Raw genomic sequence first — 17,567 nt, 5'->3', positions numbered from 1 at the left:
TTGAAATTCCCCAATTCCACCCAAAACCTCCAAATCCACAAAAAAAATCCACCAAAATTCCATAAAATTTTTATTTTTTGGGTCCATTCCCACCATTTTAGGCCCAAAGTGGGCGTGGTCTCGCTGAGGGGAGGGGGCGTGGTTTCCATCAATGGGCGTGGCTTGGCTGTGGCCCCGCCCACTCCAGCCGCCATTCGTCCACGGCCAGGAGGGGGCGCCTCGTGTCCCAACCCGCGGCCTCCAGTCCTGCAGGGGGCGCCATGACAGTGAGAGGCCAAACCGGAAGTGGCACCGGAAGTGCCAGACCCGGAAGTGCCAAGCCCGGAAGTGCTATCCCGGAAGTGCTGACCCGGAAGTGCCAAACCCGGAAGTTGCGGGAGCCCCAAATTTCCACTGAAATTCCCCATTTTAACCATCAAAAATCCCCCAAAAAATCCATTTTAACCATCAAAAAGCCCCCAAAAATTCCCAAAACCCCCTAAAACCATTCCCAAAATTATCAAAACATTTCCCAAAATCCCCAAAAATGTCCCCATTCCTCCTTCGAAAATCCCACAAATCCGAGGAGATTCCACCAAGTTTTACCAAATCTGTGATGATTTCACCCCAAAATCCCACGAATTTTATCCAAGTTCACAAAATCCGCCTCATATTCCCCAAATTCTCCTCAAATCCTTCCCAGAATTCCCAAATCCACCCAAAATTCCCCCCAAATCCCCGGATTTACAACCCGAAGTGCCACCGGATGTGGTGCCATTATAAAACCGGAAGTTACCCGCCGGAAGTGACTTAGGGACATAAAACAAAAACAGGAAGCAGGAAGTAAAAACCGAAATTGAGGCAGGAAGTGACGCAATCATCAGAACAGGAAGTGAGAACCCCGGAAGTTGTTTGAGGATAAGAAAACAGAACCGGAAGTAGGAAGCGGAACCCGGAAGTGAACCGGAAGTGGGGTTTTTATGGCGATTTTTGGGGCACCAACCTCGCAGGAGGGCGGGGCCGAGGTCCCGGAAGAGCCTCGAGGTCTCGGCCAGGACCCCCCAGGGAACCGCGCCCGGCGCTGGGGGAGGGGAGGGGCCCAAAATGGACAAAATTCCTCAAATTCACCCCAAAATTTACCCCGAGTTCCCAAATTTCCTCCCCCACAAAATTTACCCGGAATTACCAAAATTAGCCCCAAAAATCATCCCAGAATTCCCAAATTCCCCCAAAAATTCCCCCAAATTCTGCCATTTAAACCCCCCAAAATTCCTGAAAATTCCCAAAATTCCCAAAAATTCCCCAAAAATTCCCCAAAATTCCCATTTTAATCACAGAAAATTCCCTCTCCCAAAAAAATCCCATTTTAACCACAAAAAATCTCCCAAAAATCCCTCCAAAATCCCCCTTTAATCCCCCAAAATCCCCCCCAAAAATCCCATTTTGACTCCCAAAATGCCCCAGAAAATTCCCCAAAAATTCCATTTAAATCCCCCCCCAAAAATCCCATTTTAACCCTGAAAAATTTCCCCAAAAATTCCAAAAAAAGTTCCCAAAAATTCCCCCAAAAAATCCCATTTTAACCCCAAAAAAATCCCCCAAAATTCCCAAAAAATTCCTGAAATATCCATTTTAACCCTCAAAAATTTCCCCAAAAATTCCCCCCAAAAATCCCATTTTAACCCTCCAAAATTTCCCCAAAACAATCCCAAAAATTTCCCCAAAAATTTCGCCCAAAAAAATCCCCTTTTAAGCCCCGCAAAATTCCCAAAAAATTCCAAAAAAAATCCCCCAAAAATCCCATTTTAACCCCGAAAAATTCCCAAAAAATTCCAAAAATTTCCCCAAAAAGTTCCATTTTAACCCTCAAAAAATCCCCCCAAAAATCCCATTTAACCCCAAAAATTCCCCAAAAAATCCCATTTAACCCCCAAAAATTTCCCCAAAAATTCCCCCAAAAAATCCCATTTAACCCTCCAAAAAATTCCCCAAAAAATTCCAAAAAAATCCCCCAAAAAATCCCCTTTTAACCCCCAAAAAATCCCCCAAAAAATCCCATTTAACCCCCAAAAAATTCCCCAAAATTCCCATTAAATTCCCCAAACAATCCCTCGTTAACCACCAAAATTCTCCAAAAAAATCCCATTTCAACCCCCAAAAAATCCCATTTTAACCCCCCCAAAATCCCTCAAAAATTCCCAAAAACTTTCCCAAAAATTCCCCCCAAAAATCCCATTTTAACCCTCAAAAAATCCCCAAAAACATCCCATTTCAACCCCAAAAAATCCCATTTTAACCCTCAAAAAATCACCCCCAAAAATCCCATTTTAACCCCAAAAATTCCCCCCAAAAAATCCCATTTAACCCCAAAAATCCCCCAAAAAATCCCATTTTAAGCCCCAAAAAATTCCAAAAAAATCCCCCAAAATTTCCCCCAAAAATCCCCTTTAAGCCCCCAAAAATTCCAAAAAATTCCAAAAAAATCCCCCAAAAAATCCCATTTTAACCCCAAAAAATCCCCCAAAATTCCCATTTAATTCCCCAAACAATCCCGTCGTTAACCACCAAAAATCCTCCAAAAAAATCCCATTTCAACCCCCAAAAATCCCATTTTAACCCCAAAAAATCCCCCAAAAATCCCATTTTAACCCTCAAAAATCCCCCCAAATGTCCCATTTAAACCCCCAAAAATCCCCCTAAAATTCCCAAAAAATTCAGATTTTAACCCCAAAAATTCCCCAAAAAATCCCATTTAACCCCCAAAAATTCCCCAAAAATCCCATTTTAACCCCAAAATCCCCCAAAAAATCCCATTTTAACCCCCAAAAAATCCCCCCAAAATATCCCATTTAACCCCAAAAAATCCCCCCAAAAATCCCATTTAAACCCCAAAAATTCCCCAAAAATTCCCCAAAAAATCCCCCCAAAAATTCCCATTTTAACCCCCCAAAAAAATTCCCAAAAAAACTCCAAAAATTCCCCCCCAAAAATCCCATTTAACCCCGAAAAATCCCACCAAAATCCCATTTTAACCCCAAAAAATCCCAAAAAATTCCTCAAAAAATCCCATTTTAACCCTCAAAAATTTCCCCAAAAATTTCCCAAAAATTCCCCCCAAAAAATCCCATTTTAACCCCCCAAAATCCCTCAAAAATTCCCAAAAACTTTCCCAAAAATTCCCCCCAAAAATTCCCATTTAACTCCCAAAAAAATTCCCAAAAAGTTCCAAAAATTCCCCAAAAAATCCCATTTTAACCCTCCAAAATTTCCCCAAAAAATCCCATTTTATCCCTCAAAAAATCCCCTAAAAATCCCATTTAACCCCAAAATTTCCCCAAAATTCCCCAAAAAATCCCATTTAACCCCAAAAAATCCCCCCAAAAATCCCATTTTAACCCCAAAAAATCCCCCCAAAAATCCCATTTTAACCCCAAAAATTTCCCAAAAAATCCCATTTTAACCCCCCCCAAAAAATTCCAAAAATTTCCCCAAAAAATCCCATTTTAACCTTCAGAAATCCCCAAAAAAATCCCATTTTAACCCTCAAAAATTCCCCCAAAAATCCCATTTTAACCCCAAAAATTCCCCCAAAAAATCCCATTTTAACCCCAAAAAATTCCCAAAAAAAACCCCCAAAATTCCCATTAAAATTCCCCAAACAATCCCGTCATTAACCACCAAAAATCCTCCAAAAAAATCCCATTTCAACTCCCAAAAATCCCATTTTAACCCCCCCAAAATCCCTCAAAATTCCCAAAAACTTTCCCAAAAATTCCCCCCAAAAATCCCATTTAACCCTCAAAAAATCCCCCCAAAAATCCCATTTTAACCCCAAAAAAATCCCCCAAAAATTCCCCAAAAAAATCCCATTTTAACCCCCAAAAATTTCCCCAAAATTCCCCAAAAATCCCCATTTTAACCCTCAAAAATTTCCCCAAAAATTTCCCAAAAATTCCCATCAAAAAATCCCATTTTAACCTTCAAAAATTTCCCCAAGAATTCCCAAAATATTTCCCAAAAATCCCATTTTAAGCCCCCAAAAAATTCCAAAAAAATCCCCCAAAAAATCCCATTTTAACCCCCAAAAATTGCCCCAAAAATCCCATTTTAACCCCAAAAATTCCCCAAAAAATCCCATTTAACCCCCCAAAAATTTCCCCAAAATTTCCCCAAAAAATCCCATTTTAACCCCAAAAAAATCCCCCCAAAATATCCCATTTTAACCCCAAAAAAATCCCCCGAAAATTCCCCATAAAAATCCCATTTTAACCCCAAAAATCCCCCAAAAAATCCCATTTTAACCCCCAAAAAATTCCCCCAAAAATTCCAAAAATTTCCCCAAAAAATCCCATTTTAACCCCCCCCAAAAATTCCCAAAAAAATTCCAAAAAATTCCCCAAAAAATCCCATTTTAACCCTCAAAAAATCCCCCAAAAAATCCCATTTCAACCCCCAAAAATCCCATTTTAACCCCCAAAAAATCCCCAAAAAATCCCATTTTAACCCCAAAAATTCCCCTAAAAAATCCCATTTTAACCCCAAAAAATTTCCCCAAAAATTCCCCAAAATTCCCATTTAATTCCCCAAACAATCCCGTCATTAACCACCAAAAATCCTCCAAAAAAATCCCATTTCAACCCCCAAAAATCCCATTTAAACCCCAAAAAATCCCCCAAAAATCCCATTTTAACCCTCAAAAATTTCCCCCCAAAAATCCCAAAAATTTCCCAAAAATTTCCCCCAAAAAATCCCATCTTAACCCCGAAAAATTTCCCCCAAAAAATCCCATTTTAACCCTTAAAAATTTCCCCAAAAATTCCCAAAGAATCCCCCAAAAATTCCCCAAAAAATCCCATTTTAACCCCCCAAAAAATTCCGAAAAAATTCCAAAAATTTCTGCAAAAAATCCCATTTAAACACCCAAAAAAATTCCCAAAAGATAAAAAAAAATTCCCCAAAAAATCCCATTTTAACCCTCCAAAATTTCCCAAAAAATTTCCCAAAAATTCCCCCCCCAAAAATCCCATTTTAACCCCGAAAAATTTCCCCCAAAAAATCCCATTTTAACCCCCCAAAAAATTCCAAAAAAATTCCAAAAATTTCCCCCAAAAATCCCATTTTAACCCTCCAAAATTTCCCAAAAAAATTCCCAAAAATTTCCCCCAAAAAATCCCCTTTTAAGCCCCCAAAAATTCCCAAAAAATTCCAAAAATTTCCCCAAAAAATCCCATTTTAACCTTCAGAAAATCCCCAAAAAAATCCCATTTTAACCCTCCAAAAATTCCCCAAAAAATTCCAAAAATTCCCCAAAAAATTCCATTTTAACCCCAAAAATTCCCCAAAAATCCCATTTTAACCCCCAAAAATTTCCCCAAAAAATCCCATTTTAACCCTCAAAAATTCCCCAAAAAATTTCCCAAAAATTCCTCCCAAAAAATCCCATTTTAACCCCCCAAAAAATTCCCCAAAAAATTCCCCAAAAATTCCCCAAAAAATCCCATTTTAACCCTCAAAAAATTCCCAAAAAATTCCCAAAAAAACCCCAAAATTCCCATTTAATTCCCCAAACAATCCCCTCGTTAACCACCAAAAATCCTCCAAAAAAATCCCATTTCAACCCCCAAAAATCCCATTTTAACCCCCAAAAAAATTCCCCCAAAAATTCAAAAAATTTCCCCAAAAAATTCCATTTTAACCCCAAAAAATCCCCCCAAAAAATCCCATTTTAACCCCGAAAAATTTCCAAAAAAATACCCCAAATATCCATTTTAACCCTCAAAAATTTCCCCAAAAATTCCCATCAAAAAATCCCATTTTAACTCCCCAAAAAATTCGCCCCAAAATTCCAAAAATATTTCCCAAAAAAATCCCATTTTAACCCTCAAAAAATCCCCCAAAAATCCCATTTTAACCCCAAAAATTCCCCAAAAAAATCCCATTTTAACCCTGAAAAATTTCCCCAAAAATCCCATTTTAACCCCCAAAAATTTCCCCAAAAATTCCCCAAAAAATCCCATTTTAACCCTCAAAAAATCCCCCCAAAAAATCCCATTTTAACCCCCCCAAAAAATTCCCAAAAGACTCCAAAAATTTCCCCCCAAAAAATCCCATTTTAACCCCCCCAAAAATTCCCAAAAAATTCCAAAAATTCCCCAAAAAATCCCATTTTAACCCTCAAAATTCCCTAAAAAATCCCATTTCAAACCCCAAAAATCCCATTTTAACCCCAAAAAATCCCCCAAAAATCCCATTTTAACCCCCAAAAAAATCCCAAAAAATTCCCCAACGCCCCCAAAATTCCCAAAAATTCCCAAAAATTCCCAAATTTCCCAGAATTCCTCACGGCAAGCTCCGGATTTTTCTTTGCAGAGGCTCCAATTTCTGTGCCAGGGGCGTCCCCGGCTCCAGGTTGGGTCCCAGGAGCTGCTCCAGGATCAGGGCCTGGGCACAGCCCAAAATTTGGGATTCAGGGGGGGCCCCGCGGCGCAGCCCCACCCCCACCCAGCCTGGGGAGAGAGAAAAGTTTGGGATCAGCGACATTCCAGAAAAAATTGGGGTGAAAAGGGCGAAATTTGGGAAAAAAAATGGTGAAAATCGGAGAAAAAATGGCGCCAAGATGGCGAAAAAATGGCCCAAAAATCTGAGAAAAAATGGCCCCAAAATGGCGAAAAAATGGCCCCAAAATGGCGAAAATTGGAGAAAAAATGGCTCCAAAATGGTGAAAAAATGGCCCAAAAATGGCCCAGAAATCTGAGAAAAAAATGACCCCAAAATGGCCCCAAAATGGGGAAAATCTGAGAAAAAATGGCCCCAAAATGGCACAAAAATGGCCCAAAAATCTGAGCAAAAATGGCCCCAAAATGGCCCCAAAATGGCCCCAAAATGGCGAAAATCTGAGAAAAAATGGCCCCAAAATGGACAAAAATGAGAAAAAAATGGCCCAAAAATGGCACAAAAATGGGGAAAATGGGAGAAAAAATGGCCCAAAAATGGCCCAAAAATGGGAAAATCTGAGAAAAAATGGCCCAAAAATGGCACAAAAATGGGGAAAATCTGAGAAAAAATGGCCGAAAAAATGGCCCAAAAATGGGGAAAATCTGAGAAAAAATGGCTCCAAAAATGGTGAAAATCGGAGAAAAAATGGCCAAAAAATGGCCCAAAAATCTGAGAAAAAATGGCCCCAAAAATGGCCCCAAAATGGCGAAAATCTGAGAAAAAAAGGCACAAAAATGGCATAAAAATGGCAAAAATCTGAGAAAACATGGCCCAAAAATGGCCCCAAAGTGGCCCAAAAAAATGGCCCAAAAATGGCGAAAAATCTGAGAAGAAAATGGCCCCAAATTGGTGAAAATTTGAGAAAAAAAATGGCCCCAAAAATGGCCCAAAATTGGCCTAAAAATCTGAGCAAAAATGGCCCAAAAATGGCCCAGAAATCTGAGAAAAAACGGCCCAAAAATGGCGCCAAAAATGGCAAAAATTTGAGAACACATGGCTCCAAAAATGGCGAAAATTTGAGAAAAAATGGCTCCAAAAATGGGGAAAATCTGAGAAAAAATGGCCCAAAAATGGCCCAAAAATGGCAAAAATGTGAGAAAAAATGGCCCAAAAATGAGGAAAATCTGAGGAAAAAAAGGCCCAAAATGGCCCCAAAATGGTGAAAATCTGAGAAAAAATGGCCCAAAAATGGTGAAAATTGGAGAAAAAATGGCCCAAAAATGGCAAAAATGTGAGAAAAAATGGCCCCAAGATGGCCCAAAAATGGCGAAAATTTGAGAAAAAATGGCCCAAAAATGGCCCAAAAATGGCCCAAAAATGGCCCAAAAATCTGACAAAAAATGGCCCAAAAATGGCCCAAAATTGGTGAAAATCTGAGAAAAAAATGGCCCAAATATGGCAAAAATCTGAGAAATAATTTGCCCAAACTGGCCCAAAAATGGCCCAAAAATCTGAGAAAAAATGGCCCCAAAATGGCCGAAAAATTGTGAAAATCTGAGAAAAAATGGCCCAAAAATGGTGAAAATATGAGGAAAAATGACCCAAAAATGGCCCAAAATGGCCCAAAAATCTGAGCAAAAATGGCTCTAAAAATGGTGAAAATCTCAGAAAAAACGGCCCCAAAATGGCCCAAAAATGGCCCAAAAATCTGAGAAAAAATGGCCCAAAAATGGCGAAAATTTGAGAAAAAATAGCCCCAAAAATGGCCAAAATTGGAGAAAAAAATGGCCCAAAAATGGCGCCAAAAATGGCCCAAAAATGGTGAAAATCTCAGGAAAAATGGCCCCAAAAATGGCCCAAAATGGCCCAAAAATGGTGAAAATCTGAGAAAAAATGGCCCCAAAATGGGACAAAAATGAGAAAAAAATGGCTCAAAAATGGGGAAAATCTGAGAAAAAATGACCCAAAATGGCCCAAAAATGGCCCAAAAATCTGAGAAAAAATGGCCCAAAATGGCAAAAATTTGCTCCAATTTCACCCAAAAATTGACCCAAAATTCACCTAAAATTGATTCAAAAATCACCCAAAATTCACCAAAAATTCACAAAAATTTACAAAAAATTCACTCAAAATTCACCAAAAAAATCACCAAAAAATCACCCAAAAAATCACAAAAAATTGACCCAAAATCACCCAAAATTCACACAAAAATCACTCAAAATTCACCAAAAAATTCACCAAAAAATCACAAAAAATTCACCCAAAATTCACCAAAATTCACTGAAATTTCACAAAATTTTTCCCAACATTTGCCCAAAATTCACCCCCAAATTTTGGGATTTGCCCTAAAAATTTCAGAATTTTTAGGTCCCTTTTTTCCCAAAATTTTTGATTTTCCACCCAGAATTTTTTCACTTTTTTCCCCCCAAATTTTGGAATTTTGGGTCCTTTTTTCCCCAAAAATTTCCATTTTTTTCTGTTTTCCCGAAATTTTGGATTTTTTCCTTTTTCCTCACAAAATTTTTCATTTTCTCCCAAAAATTTTGGCTTTTCCACCTGAATTTTGGGATTTTTTGGGGTCTTTTTCCCTCAAATTTGGAATTCTTGGGTTGCTTTTCCCCCAAAATTTTGGATTTTTTCCCCTTTTCCCCCTAAAATTTGGATTTTCCCCCGAAATTTGGGATTTTCCCCCAAAATTTGGGAATTTTTTGGTTCATTTCCCCCAAATTTTGGGATTTTTCCACCCAAATTTTGGAATTTCGGGTCCTTTTTTTCCCCAAAATGTTGGAATTTTTTTTTCCTTTTTCCTCCAAAATTTTGGAATTTTTCCCCAATTTTTTTATTTTCCATCCAATTTTGGAATTTTGGGATTTTTTTCCAAAAATTTCGGATTTTTTTTCTTTTTTCCCCACAAAATTTTTCATTTCCTCCCAAAAATTTTGCATTTTCCACCTGAATTTTGGGCCTTTTTTTTGGGGTCTCTTTCCCTGAAATTTTGGCATTTTCCTCCCAAATTTTGGAATTTTTTGTGCCCTTTTTCCCCAAAAAATCTTGAATTTTTTCCCCCCAAAAAATTTTGGATTTTCCACCCAAATGATGGAATTTTTTACCACCAAATTTTGGAATTTTGGGTCTCTTTTTATCCCAAAATTTCAGATTTTTTTTCTTTTTTTTCCCTAAAATTTTGGATTTTTTTCCTTTTGCCCCCAAATTTTGTCATTTTTTCCCTTTTCCCCCTAAAATTTGGATTTTCCCCCAAAATTTGGGATTTTCCCCCGAAATTTGGGAATTTTTTGGTTCATTTCCCCCAAATTTTGGGATTTTTCCACCCAAATTTTGGAATTTCGGGTCCCTTTTTTCCCCAAAATGTTGGAATTTTTTTTTTCCATTTTCCCCCAAAATTTTGGAATTTTTTCCCCAATTTTTTTATTTTCCATCCAATTTTGGAATTTTGGGATTTTTTTTCCAAAAATTTCTGATTTTTTTCTTTTTTCCCCACAAAATTTTTCATTTCCTCCCAAAAATTTTGCATTTTCCACCTGAATTTTGAGGCTTTTTTTTGGGGTCTCTTTCCCTGAAATTTTGGCATTTTCCTCCCAAATTTTGCCATTTTTTGTGCCCTTTTTCCCCAAAAAATTTTGAATTTTTTTCCCCCCAAAAAATTTTGGATTTTCCACCCAAATTATGGAATTTTTTACCACCAAATTTTGGAATTTTGGGTCCCTTTTTATCCCAAAATTTCAGATTTTTTTTCTTTTTTTTCCCCAAAATTTTGGATTTTTTTCCTTTTCCCCCCAAATTTTGTCATTTTTTCCCTTTTCCCCCTAAAATTTGGATTTTCCCCCAAAATTTGGGATTTTCCCCCAAAATTTGGGATTTTTTTGGTTCATTTCCCCCCAATTTTGGGATTTTTCCACCCAAATTTTGGAATTTTGGGTCCCTTTTTTCCCCAAAATGTTGGAATTTTTTTTTCCTTTTTCCCCCAAAATTTTGGAATTTTTTCCCCAATTTTTTTATTTTCCATCCAATTTTGGAATTTTGGGATTTTTTTCCAAAAATTTCGGATTTTTTTTCTTTTTTCCCCACAAAATTTTTCATTTTCTCCCAAAAATTCTGCATTTTCCACCTGAATTTTGGGGCTTTTTTTTGGGTCTCTTTCCCTGAAATTTTGGCATTTTCCTCCCAAATTTTGCAATTTTTTGTGCCCTTTTTCCCCAAAAAATTTTGGATTTTTTTCCCCCCAAAAAATTTGGATTTTCCACCCAAATTATGGAATTTTTTACCACCAAATTTTGGAATTTTGGGTCTCTTTTTATCCCAAAATTTCAGATTTTTTTTCTTTTTTTTCCCTAAAATTTTGGATTTTTTTCCTTTTCCCCCAAAATTTTTGATTTTTTCCCCTTTTCCCCCTAAAATTTGGATTTTCCCCCAAAATTTGGGATTTTCCCCCCCGAAATTTGGGAATTTTTTGGTTCATTTCCCCCAAATTTTGGGATTTTTCCACCCAAATTTTGGAATTTCGGGTCCCTTTTTCCCCCAAAATGTTGGAATTTTTTTTTCCTTTTTCCCCCAAAATTTTGGAATTTTTTCCCCAATTTTTTTATTTTCCATCCAATTTCGTAATTTTGGGATTTTTTTCCAAAAATTTCGGATTTTTTTTCTTTTTTCCCCACAAAATTTTTTATTTCCTCCCAAAAATTTTGCATTTTCCACCTGAATTTTGGGGCTTTTTTTTGGGTCTCTTTCCCTGAAATTTTGGCATTTTCCTCCCAAATTTTGCAATTTTTTGTGTCCTTTTTCCCCAAAAAATTTTGAATTTTTTTCCCCCCAAAAAAATTTGTATTTTCCACCCAAATTATGGAATTTTTTACCACCAAATTTTAGAATTTTGGGTCCCTTTTTATCCCAAAATTTCAGATTTTTTTCTTTTTTTTTTCCCCAAAATTTTGGATTTTTTTTCCTTTACTCCCAAATTTTGTCATTTTTTCCCTTTTTTCCCCCAAATTTTGGATTTTTCCCCACCTTGGGAGGGGCGGATGACGATGATGTAATCGGGGCTCCCACATTCCAGAGCCTTCCTCAACTCGGCCTCGCTGAAAAAATGGGACAAAAAATCCCAAAATTGGTCAAATTTTAAAAAAAAGCCACAAAATTTCCCCAAAATTCAGAAAAATTCCTAAAAATTCCCACAAAATTCAGAAAAATTCCTAAAAATTCCCACAAAATTCTGAAAAATTCCCACAAAATTCCCCAAAATTAAAAAAAAATTCCCCCAAAAATTATTCCCAAAATAATCCCAAAATTCCCCTCAAAATTCTCCCAAAAATCCAAAATAATTTCCCCAAAATTCCCAAAAAAATCCCTGAAATTTCTCACAAAATTCCCTCAAAATTCCAAAATAATTTTCCCCAAAATTCCCAAAAAATCCCTGAAATTTCTCACAAAATTCCCTCAAAATTCTCACAAAATTCCAAAATAATTTACCCAAAATTCCCACAAAATTCCCAAAAAAATCCCTAAAAATTCCCACAAAATTCCCCAAAATTAAAAAATAATTCCCCCAAAAATTATTCCCAAAACAATCCCAAAATTCCCTCAAAATTCTCACGAAATTCCCAAATAATTTCCCCAAAATTCCCAAAAAAATCCCTGAAATTTCTCACAAAATTCCCTCAAAAAATTCCTCAGAAAATTCTCCCAAAATTCCTCAAATTCCCCAAAAATTGCCCCCAAATTTCCAACAAAATCCCCCCAAAAATCCCCCCAAAAATTCCAAAAAATCCCCCCAAAAATTCCAAAAAATTCTCCCAAAATTCCCCCAAAAATTCCCCTTAAAAATTCTAAAATTCTCTCAAAATTCCCCCAAAAATCCTCAAATTCTGCCCAAAATTCCTACAAAAATCCCCAAAAATTCCCCTTAAAAATTCCAAAATTCTCTCAAAATTCTCCCCAAAATCCTCAAATTCTGCCCAAAATTCCTACAAAATTCCCCCAAAAAATCCCCAAATTTCCCCCAAAATTCCCCTTAAAATTCTCCCAAAATTCCCCCCAAAATCCTCAAATTCTGCCCAAAATTCCCCCAAAATTTCCCCTTAAAAATTCCAAAAATTCTCCCAAATTTCCCCTTAAAATTCTCCCAAAATTCCCCAAAATTCCTACAAAAATCCCCCAAAAATCCCCCAAAAATTCCCTTTAAAAATTCCAAAATTCTCTCAAAATTCTCCCAAAAATCCTCAAATTCTGCCCAAAATTCCTACAAAAATCCCCCAAAAATCCCAAAAATTCCTCCAAAATTCCCTTTAAAATTCTCCCAAAATTCCCCCAAAAATCCTCAAATTCTGCCCAAAATTCCTACAAAATTCCCTCAAAAAATCCCCAAATTTTCCCTTAAAATTCTCCCAAAATTCCTACAAAAATCACCCAAAAATTCCCCTTAAAATTCTAAAATTCTCCCAAAATTCCCCAAAATCCTCAAATTCTGCCCAAAATCCCCCCAAAAATTCCCCTTAAAAATTCCAAAATTCTCTCAAAATTCTCCCAAAAATCCTCAAATTCTGCCCAAAATTCCCCAAAATTCCCCCAAAATTTCCCCTTAAAATTCTCCCAAAATTCCCCCAAAATCCTCAAATTCTGCCCAAAATCCCACAAAAATTCCCCCTCAAAAATCCCTAAAACTGCCCAAAAATTACAAAAAAAATCCCAAAATTCCCCCCAAAAATCCCAAAATTCCCACAAAATTCCCCCCAAAAATCCCCAAATTCCCCCCAAAAAATCCCAAATTCCCCAAAATCTCCAAATTTACCTCAAAAATCCCCAAATTTTCCCAAAAATCCCCAAATTTACCCCAAAAATTCCCAAAATTCCCTCACCTGCTCACCAGGTGCTCCAGGGGCGCCCCCAGGTGGAGCCGGAGGCGGGACCCGAACCCTGAGGGAGGGAGGGGAGGGGCAATGACGTCATCCGGGTGCGCCCAGGGCGGTGACGTCATCCGGGTGCGCCCATGGTGGTGATGTCATCCGGGTGTGCCCAGGTGATCCCAAATCCCCAAAATCCCCCTCAGGTGGCCCCAAATCTCCCCCAGGTGACCCCAAATCCATCAAATCCCTCCCGGGTGACCCCAAAATCTCCCTCAGGTGACCCCAAACCCCTCCCAAGTGACCCCAGGTGTGTCCAGGTGACCCCAAATCCCTCGCAAGTGACCCCAAATCCCCCTCAGGTGTCCCCAGATCTCCCCCAGGTCACCTCAGATGTGTCCAGGTCACCCCAAATTCCCCAAAATCTCCCCAGGTGTCCCCAGGTGTCCCCAAACCCCCCCCAGGTGGCCCCAAATCCCCCAAAATCCCTCCCAGGTGACCCCAAATCCCCCCCAGGTGACCCCAAACACCCCCAGGTGTCCCCAAATCCCCTCAGGTGACCCCAAATCCCCTCAGGTGACCCCAATCCCCCCCAGGTGTTCCCAGGTGTGTCCAGGTGACCCCAAATTCCCCAAAATCTCCCTCAGGTGACCCCAAATCCCCCCCAGGTGACCCCAAATCCCCCAAAATCTCCCTCAGGTGACCCCAAATCCCCCCCAGGTGTCCCCAAATCCCCCAAAATCCCTCCCAGGTGACCCCAAAATCTCCCTCAGGTGTCCCCAAACCGCCCCAGGTGGCCCCAAACCCCACCCAGGTGTCCCCAAATCCCTCCCAGGTCACCTCAGACATGTTCAGGTGACCCCAAAATCTCCCCCAGGTGACCCCAAATCCCTCCCAGGTGACCCCAAATTCCCCAAAATCTCCCCCAGGTGTCCCCAAATCACCCCCAGGTGACCCCAAACCCCCTCAGGTGGCCCCAAACCCTGCCCAGGTGGCCCCAAATTCTCCCCAGGTGACCCCAAATCCCCTCCAGGTGTCCCCAGGTTCCCCCAAAGACCCTGCCAGGTGTGTCCAGGTGACCCCAAATCCTCCAAAATCTCCCTCAGGTGACCCCAAACCCCTCCCAGGTGACCCCAGGTGTTTCCAGGTGACCCCAAATTCCCCTAAAATCTCCCCCAGGTGTCCCCAAATTCCCCAAAATCTACCCCAGGAGACCCCAAATCTCCCCCAGGTGACCCCAAATCCCTCCCAGGTCACCTCAGATGTGTCCAGGTGACCCCAAATCCCTCCCAGGTGACCCCAAATTCCTCAAAATCTCCCTCAGGTGACCCCAAATCCCTCCCAAGTGACCCCAAATCTCCCTCAGGTGACCCCAAATCCCTCCCAGGTGACCCCAAATTCCCCCAGGTGTCCCCAAATCCCCCCAGGTGTCACCAGGTGTCCCCAAAATCTCCCCCAGGTGACCCCAAACCCCTCCCAGGTGACCCCAGGTGTGTCCAGGTGACCCCAAATCCCTCGCAAGTGACCCCAAATCTCCCTCAGGTGACCCCAAATCCCTCCCAGGTCACCTCAGATGTGCCCAGGTGACCCCAAATTCCCCAAAATCTCCCCCAGATGTCCCTAAACCCCCTCCAGGTGACCCCAACCCCACCCAGGTATCCCCAAATCCCCTCCAGGTGTGTTCAGGTGACCCCAAATCTCCCCCAGGTGACCCCAAACCTCCCCCAGGTGTCCCCCGGTGTGCCCAGGTGACCCCAAATCCCTCAAAATCTCCCTCAGGTGTCCCCAAATCCCCTCCAGGTGTCCCCAGGTTCCCCCAAATCCCCCCCAGGTGTGTTCAGGTGACCCCAAATCCCTCCCAGGTGACCCCAAATTCCTCAAAATCTCCCCCAGGTGACCCCAAATCCCCTCCAGGTGACCCCAAAATCTCCCTCAGGTGTTTCCAGGTGACCCCAAATCCCCCAAAATCTCCCCCAGGTGACCCCAAATCCCTCAAATCCTTCCCAGGTGACCCCAAAATCTCCCTCAGGTGTCCCCAAACCCCCCCAGGTGTCCCCAGATCCCCCCCAGGTGTCCCCAGGTGACCCCAAATCCCCTCCAGGTGACCCCAAAATCTCCCTCAGGTGTTTCCAGGTGACCCCAAATCCCCCAAAATCCCCCCCAGGTGACCCCAAATCCCCCCCAGGTGTCCCCAGGTGTGTCCAGGTGACCCCAAACCCCCCAAGGTGTCCCCAAATTCCCCAAAATCCCCCCCAGGTGTCCCCAGGTGACCCCAAAATCTCCCTCAGGTGTTTCCAGGTGACCCCAAATTCCCCAAAATCTCCCCCAGGTGACCCCAAACCCCCCCCAGGTGGCCCCAAACCCTCCCAGGTGTCCCCAGGTGTCCCCAAATCCCCCCCAGGTGTCCCCAGTCCCCCCCAGGTGTTCCCAGGTGTGCCCAGGTGACCCCAAATCCCCCAAAATCCCCCCCAGGTGTCCCCAGTCCCCCCCAGGTGTCCCCAAACCCCCCCCAGGTGTCCCCAGGTGTCCCCAGGTGACCCCAAACCCCTCCCAGGTGTCCCCAGGTGTCCCCAGTCCCCCCCAGGTGTCCCCAAATTCCCCAAAATCCCTCCCAGGTGACCCCAAAATCTTCTTCAGGTGACCCCAAACCCCTCCCAGGTCACTTCAGATGTGCCCAGGTGACCCCAAATTCCCCAAAATCTCCCTCGGGTGACCCCAAAATCTCCCCCAGGTGACCCCAAATCCTCCCAGGTGACCCCAAATCCTCCCTGGTGACCCCAAATCCATCAAATCCCTCCCAGGTGACCCCAAATTCCTCAAAATCTCCCTCAGGTGACCCCAAATCCCTCCCAAATGACCCCAAATCTCCCTCAGGTGACCCCAAACCCCTCCCAGGTCACCTCAGATGTGCCCAGGTGACCCCAAATTCCCCAAAATCTCCCTCAGGTGTCCCTAAACCCCCTCCAGGTGACCCCAAATCCCCTCCAGGTGTGTTCAGGTGACCCCAAATCCCTCCCAGGTGACCCCAAATTCCCCAAAATCTCCCCCAGGTGTCCCCAAATCACCCCCAGGTGACCCCAAACCCCCCCAGATGACCCCAAACCCCCCCCAGGTGTCCCCAGGTGTCCCCAAACCCCCTCAGGTGACCCCCAAATCCCCTTCAGGTGACCCCAAAATCTCCCTCAGGTGTTTCCAGGTGACCCCAAATCCCCTCCCAGGTGACCCCAGGTGTCCCCAAATCCCTCCCAGGTCACCTCAGATGTATCCAGGTGTCCCCAAATCCCTCCCAGGTGTGTCCAGGTGACCCCAAATTCCCCAAAATCTCCCCCAGGTGACCCCAAATCTCCCTCAGGTGTCCCCAAATCTCCCCCAGGTGTCCCCAATCCCCCCCAGGTGTCCCCAGGTGTGTCCAGGTGTCCCCAAACCCCCCCAGGTGTCCCCAAATTCCCCAAAATCTCCCCCAGGTGTCCCCAGGTGCCCTCACCTGGCAGCAGCGGCTCCCTGGGATTCACCTGCTCGGGCCTCGGCACCTCCAGCTTGACCCCGCCCGTTCCCGACCAAGCCACGCCCCTTTCCCCTTTAGCCCCGCCCCCTCGCAGGGCCCAGCCAATGGCGAGGCGGAGGCGGGGCCTGTTCAGGGAGGTGAAGTTGAGGGAGCCAATGGCGGCCAGGTTGGAGCCCAGGTGAGCGGCCATGAGGAGAACCAGGGTGGCCCAGGTGAGCCTGGACAGGTGAGGGGGCGTGGCCAAGAGGATGGACACGCCCACTTGTTATTAGGCCACGCCCGCTTAGGAATAAGCCACGCCCACCTCAACTGGGAGGGCCCAAACTTCACTTGGGAGGGCCCAAACCTCACCTTGGCCACGCCCACATCATCCAGACCACGCCCAGATAAGGGGCGTGGCCAAGTGAGAATGGACACGCCCAGTTCCTGATAGGCCACGCCCATTTATGATTAAACCACACCCACCTCGCCTGAAACACCTCCAGCTCTTTTAGCCCCGCCCCCTTTCCCCAAGCCCTTCCCCATTCCCAATTAACCCCTTAAAGCCCCTCCCCTTTAAGCCCCGCCCACTCTTAAGTCAGTCTCGTTTAAGCTCCTCCCACTCCCAAGCCCCTCCCCTTTAAGGCCCTCCCATTCTCCTTTAAGCCCCTCCCACTTCCCAACCCCATTTGAAGCCCCACCCCCTTTAAAACTTAAGCCCCGCCCCCTTTCACAAACCCCTCCCCAATTCCCATCCAACCCCTTTAAGCCCCTCCCACTCCCAAGCCCCTCCCCTTTAAGCCCCTCCCCTCCCA

At 42.9% G+C, this 17,567-nt stretch overlaps 1 protein-coding gene across 1 annotated transcript in view; it reads right to left on the bottom strand.

Annotated features, from left to right (window-relative positions):
- Positions 1 to 47: 47 nt before the first annotated feature.
- The window catches only part of RUSF1 (RUS family member 1), a 42,743-nt gene continuing 25,223 nt past the window's right edge, over positions 48 to 17,567 (bottom strand). Inside the window, exons 10-15 of the mRNA XM_077193225.1 lie at positions 16,753 to 16,991; positions 13,284 to 13,341; positions 11,437 to 11,507; positions 6,322 to 6,485; positions 983 to 1,085; positions 48 to 246 (exon numbers count right to left, since the gene is read on the bottom strand). Of these exons, the coding sequence (XP_077049340.1) occupies positions 149 to 246; positions 983 to 1,085; positions 6,322 to 6,485; positions 11,437 to 11,507; positions 13,284 to 13,341; positions 16,753 to 16,991 (733 nt within the window). The 3' untranslated portion in view covers positions 48 to 148. The remainder of the gene's footprint in view (positions 247 to 982; positions 1,086 to 6,321; positions 6,486 to 11,436; positions 11,508 to 13,283; positions 13,342 to 16,752; positions 16,992 to 17,567) is intronic.

The sequence above is a fragment of the Agelaius phoeniceus genome, chromosome 37 (genome assembly GCF_051311805.1).
Source record: "Agelaius phoeniceus isolate bAgePho1 chromosome 37, bAgePho1.hap1, whole genome shotgun sequence".
In the NCBI taxonomy this organism is placed as follows: Eukaryota; Metazoa; Chordata; class Aves; order Passeriformes; family Icteridae; genus Agelaius; species Agelaius phoeniceus.
Note: the sequence above shows the minus strand (reverse complement) of the source record. Positions and strands in the feature narration are given on the sequence as shown.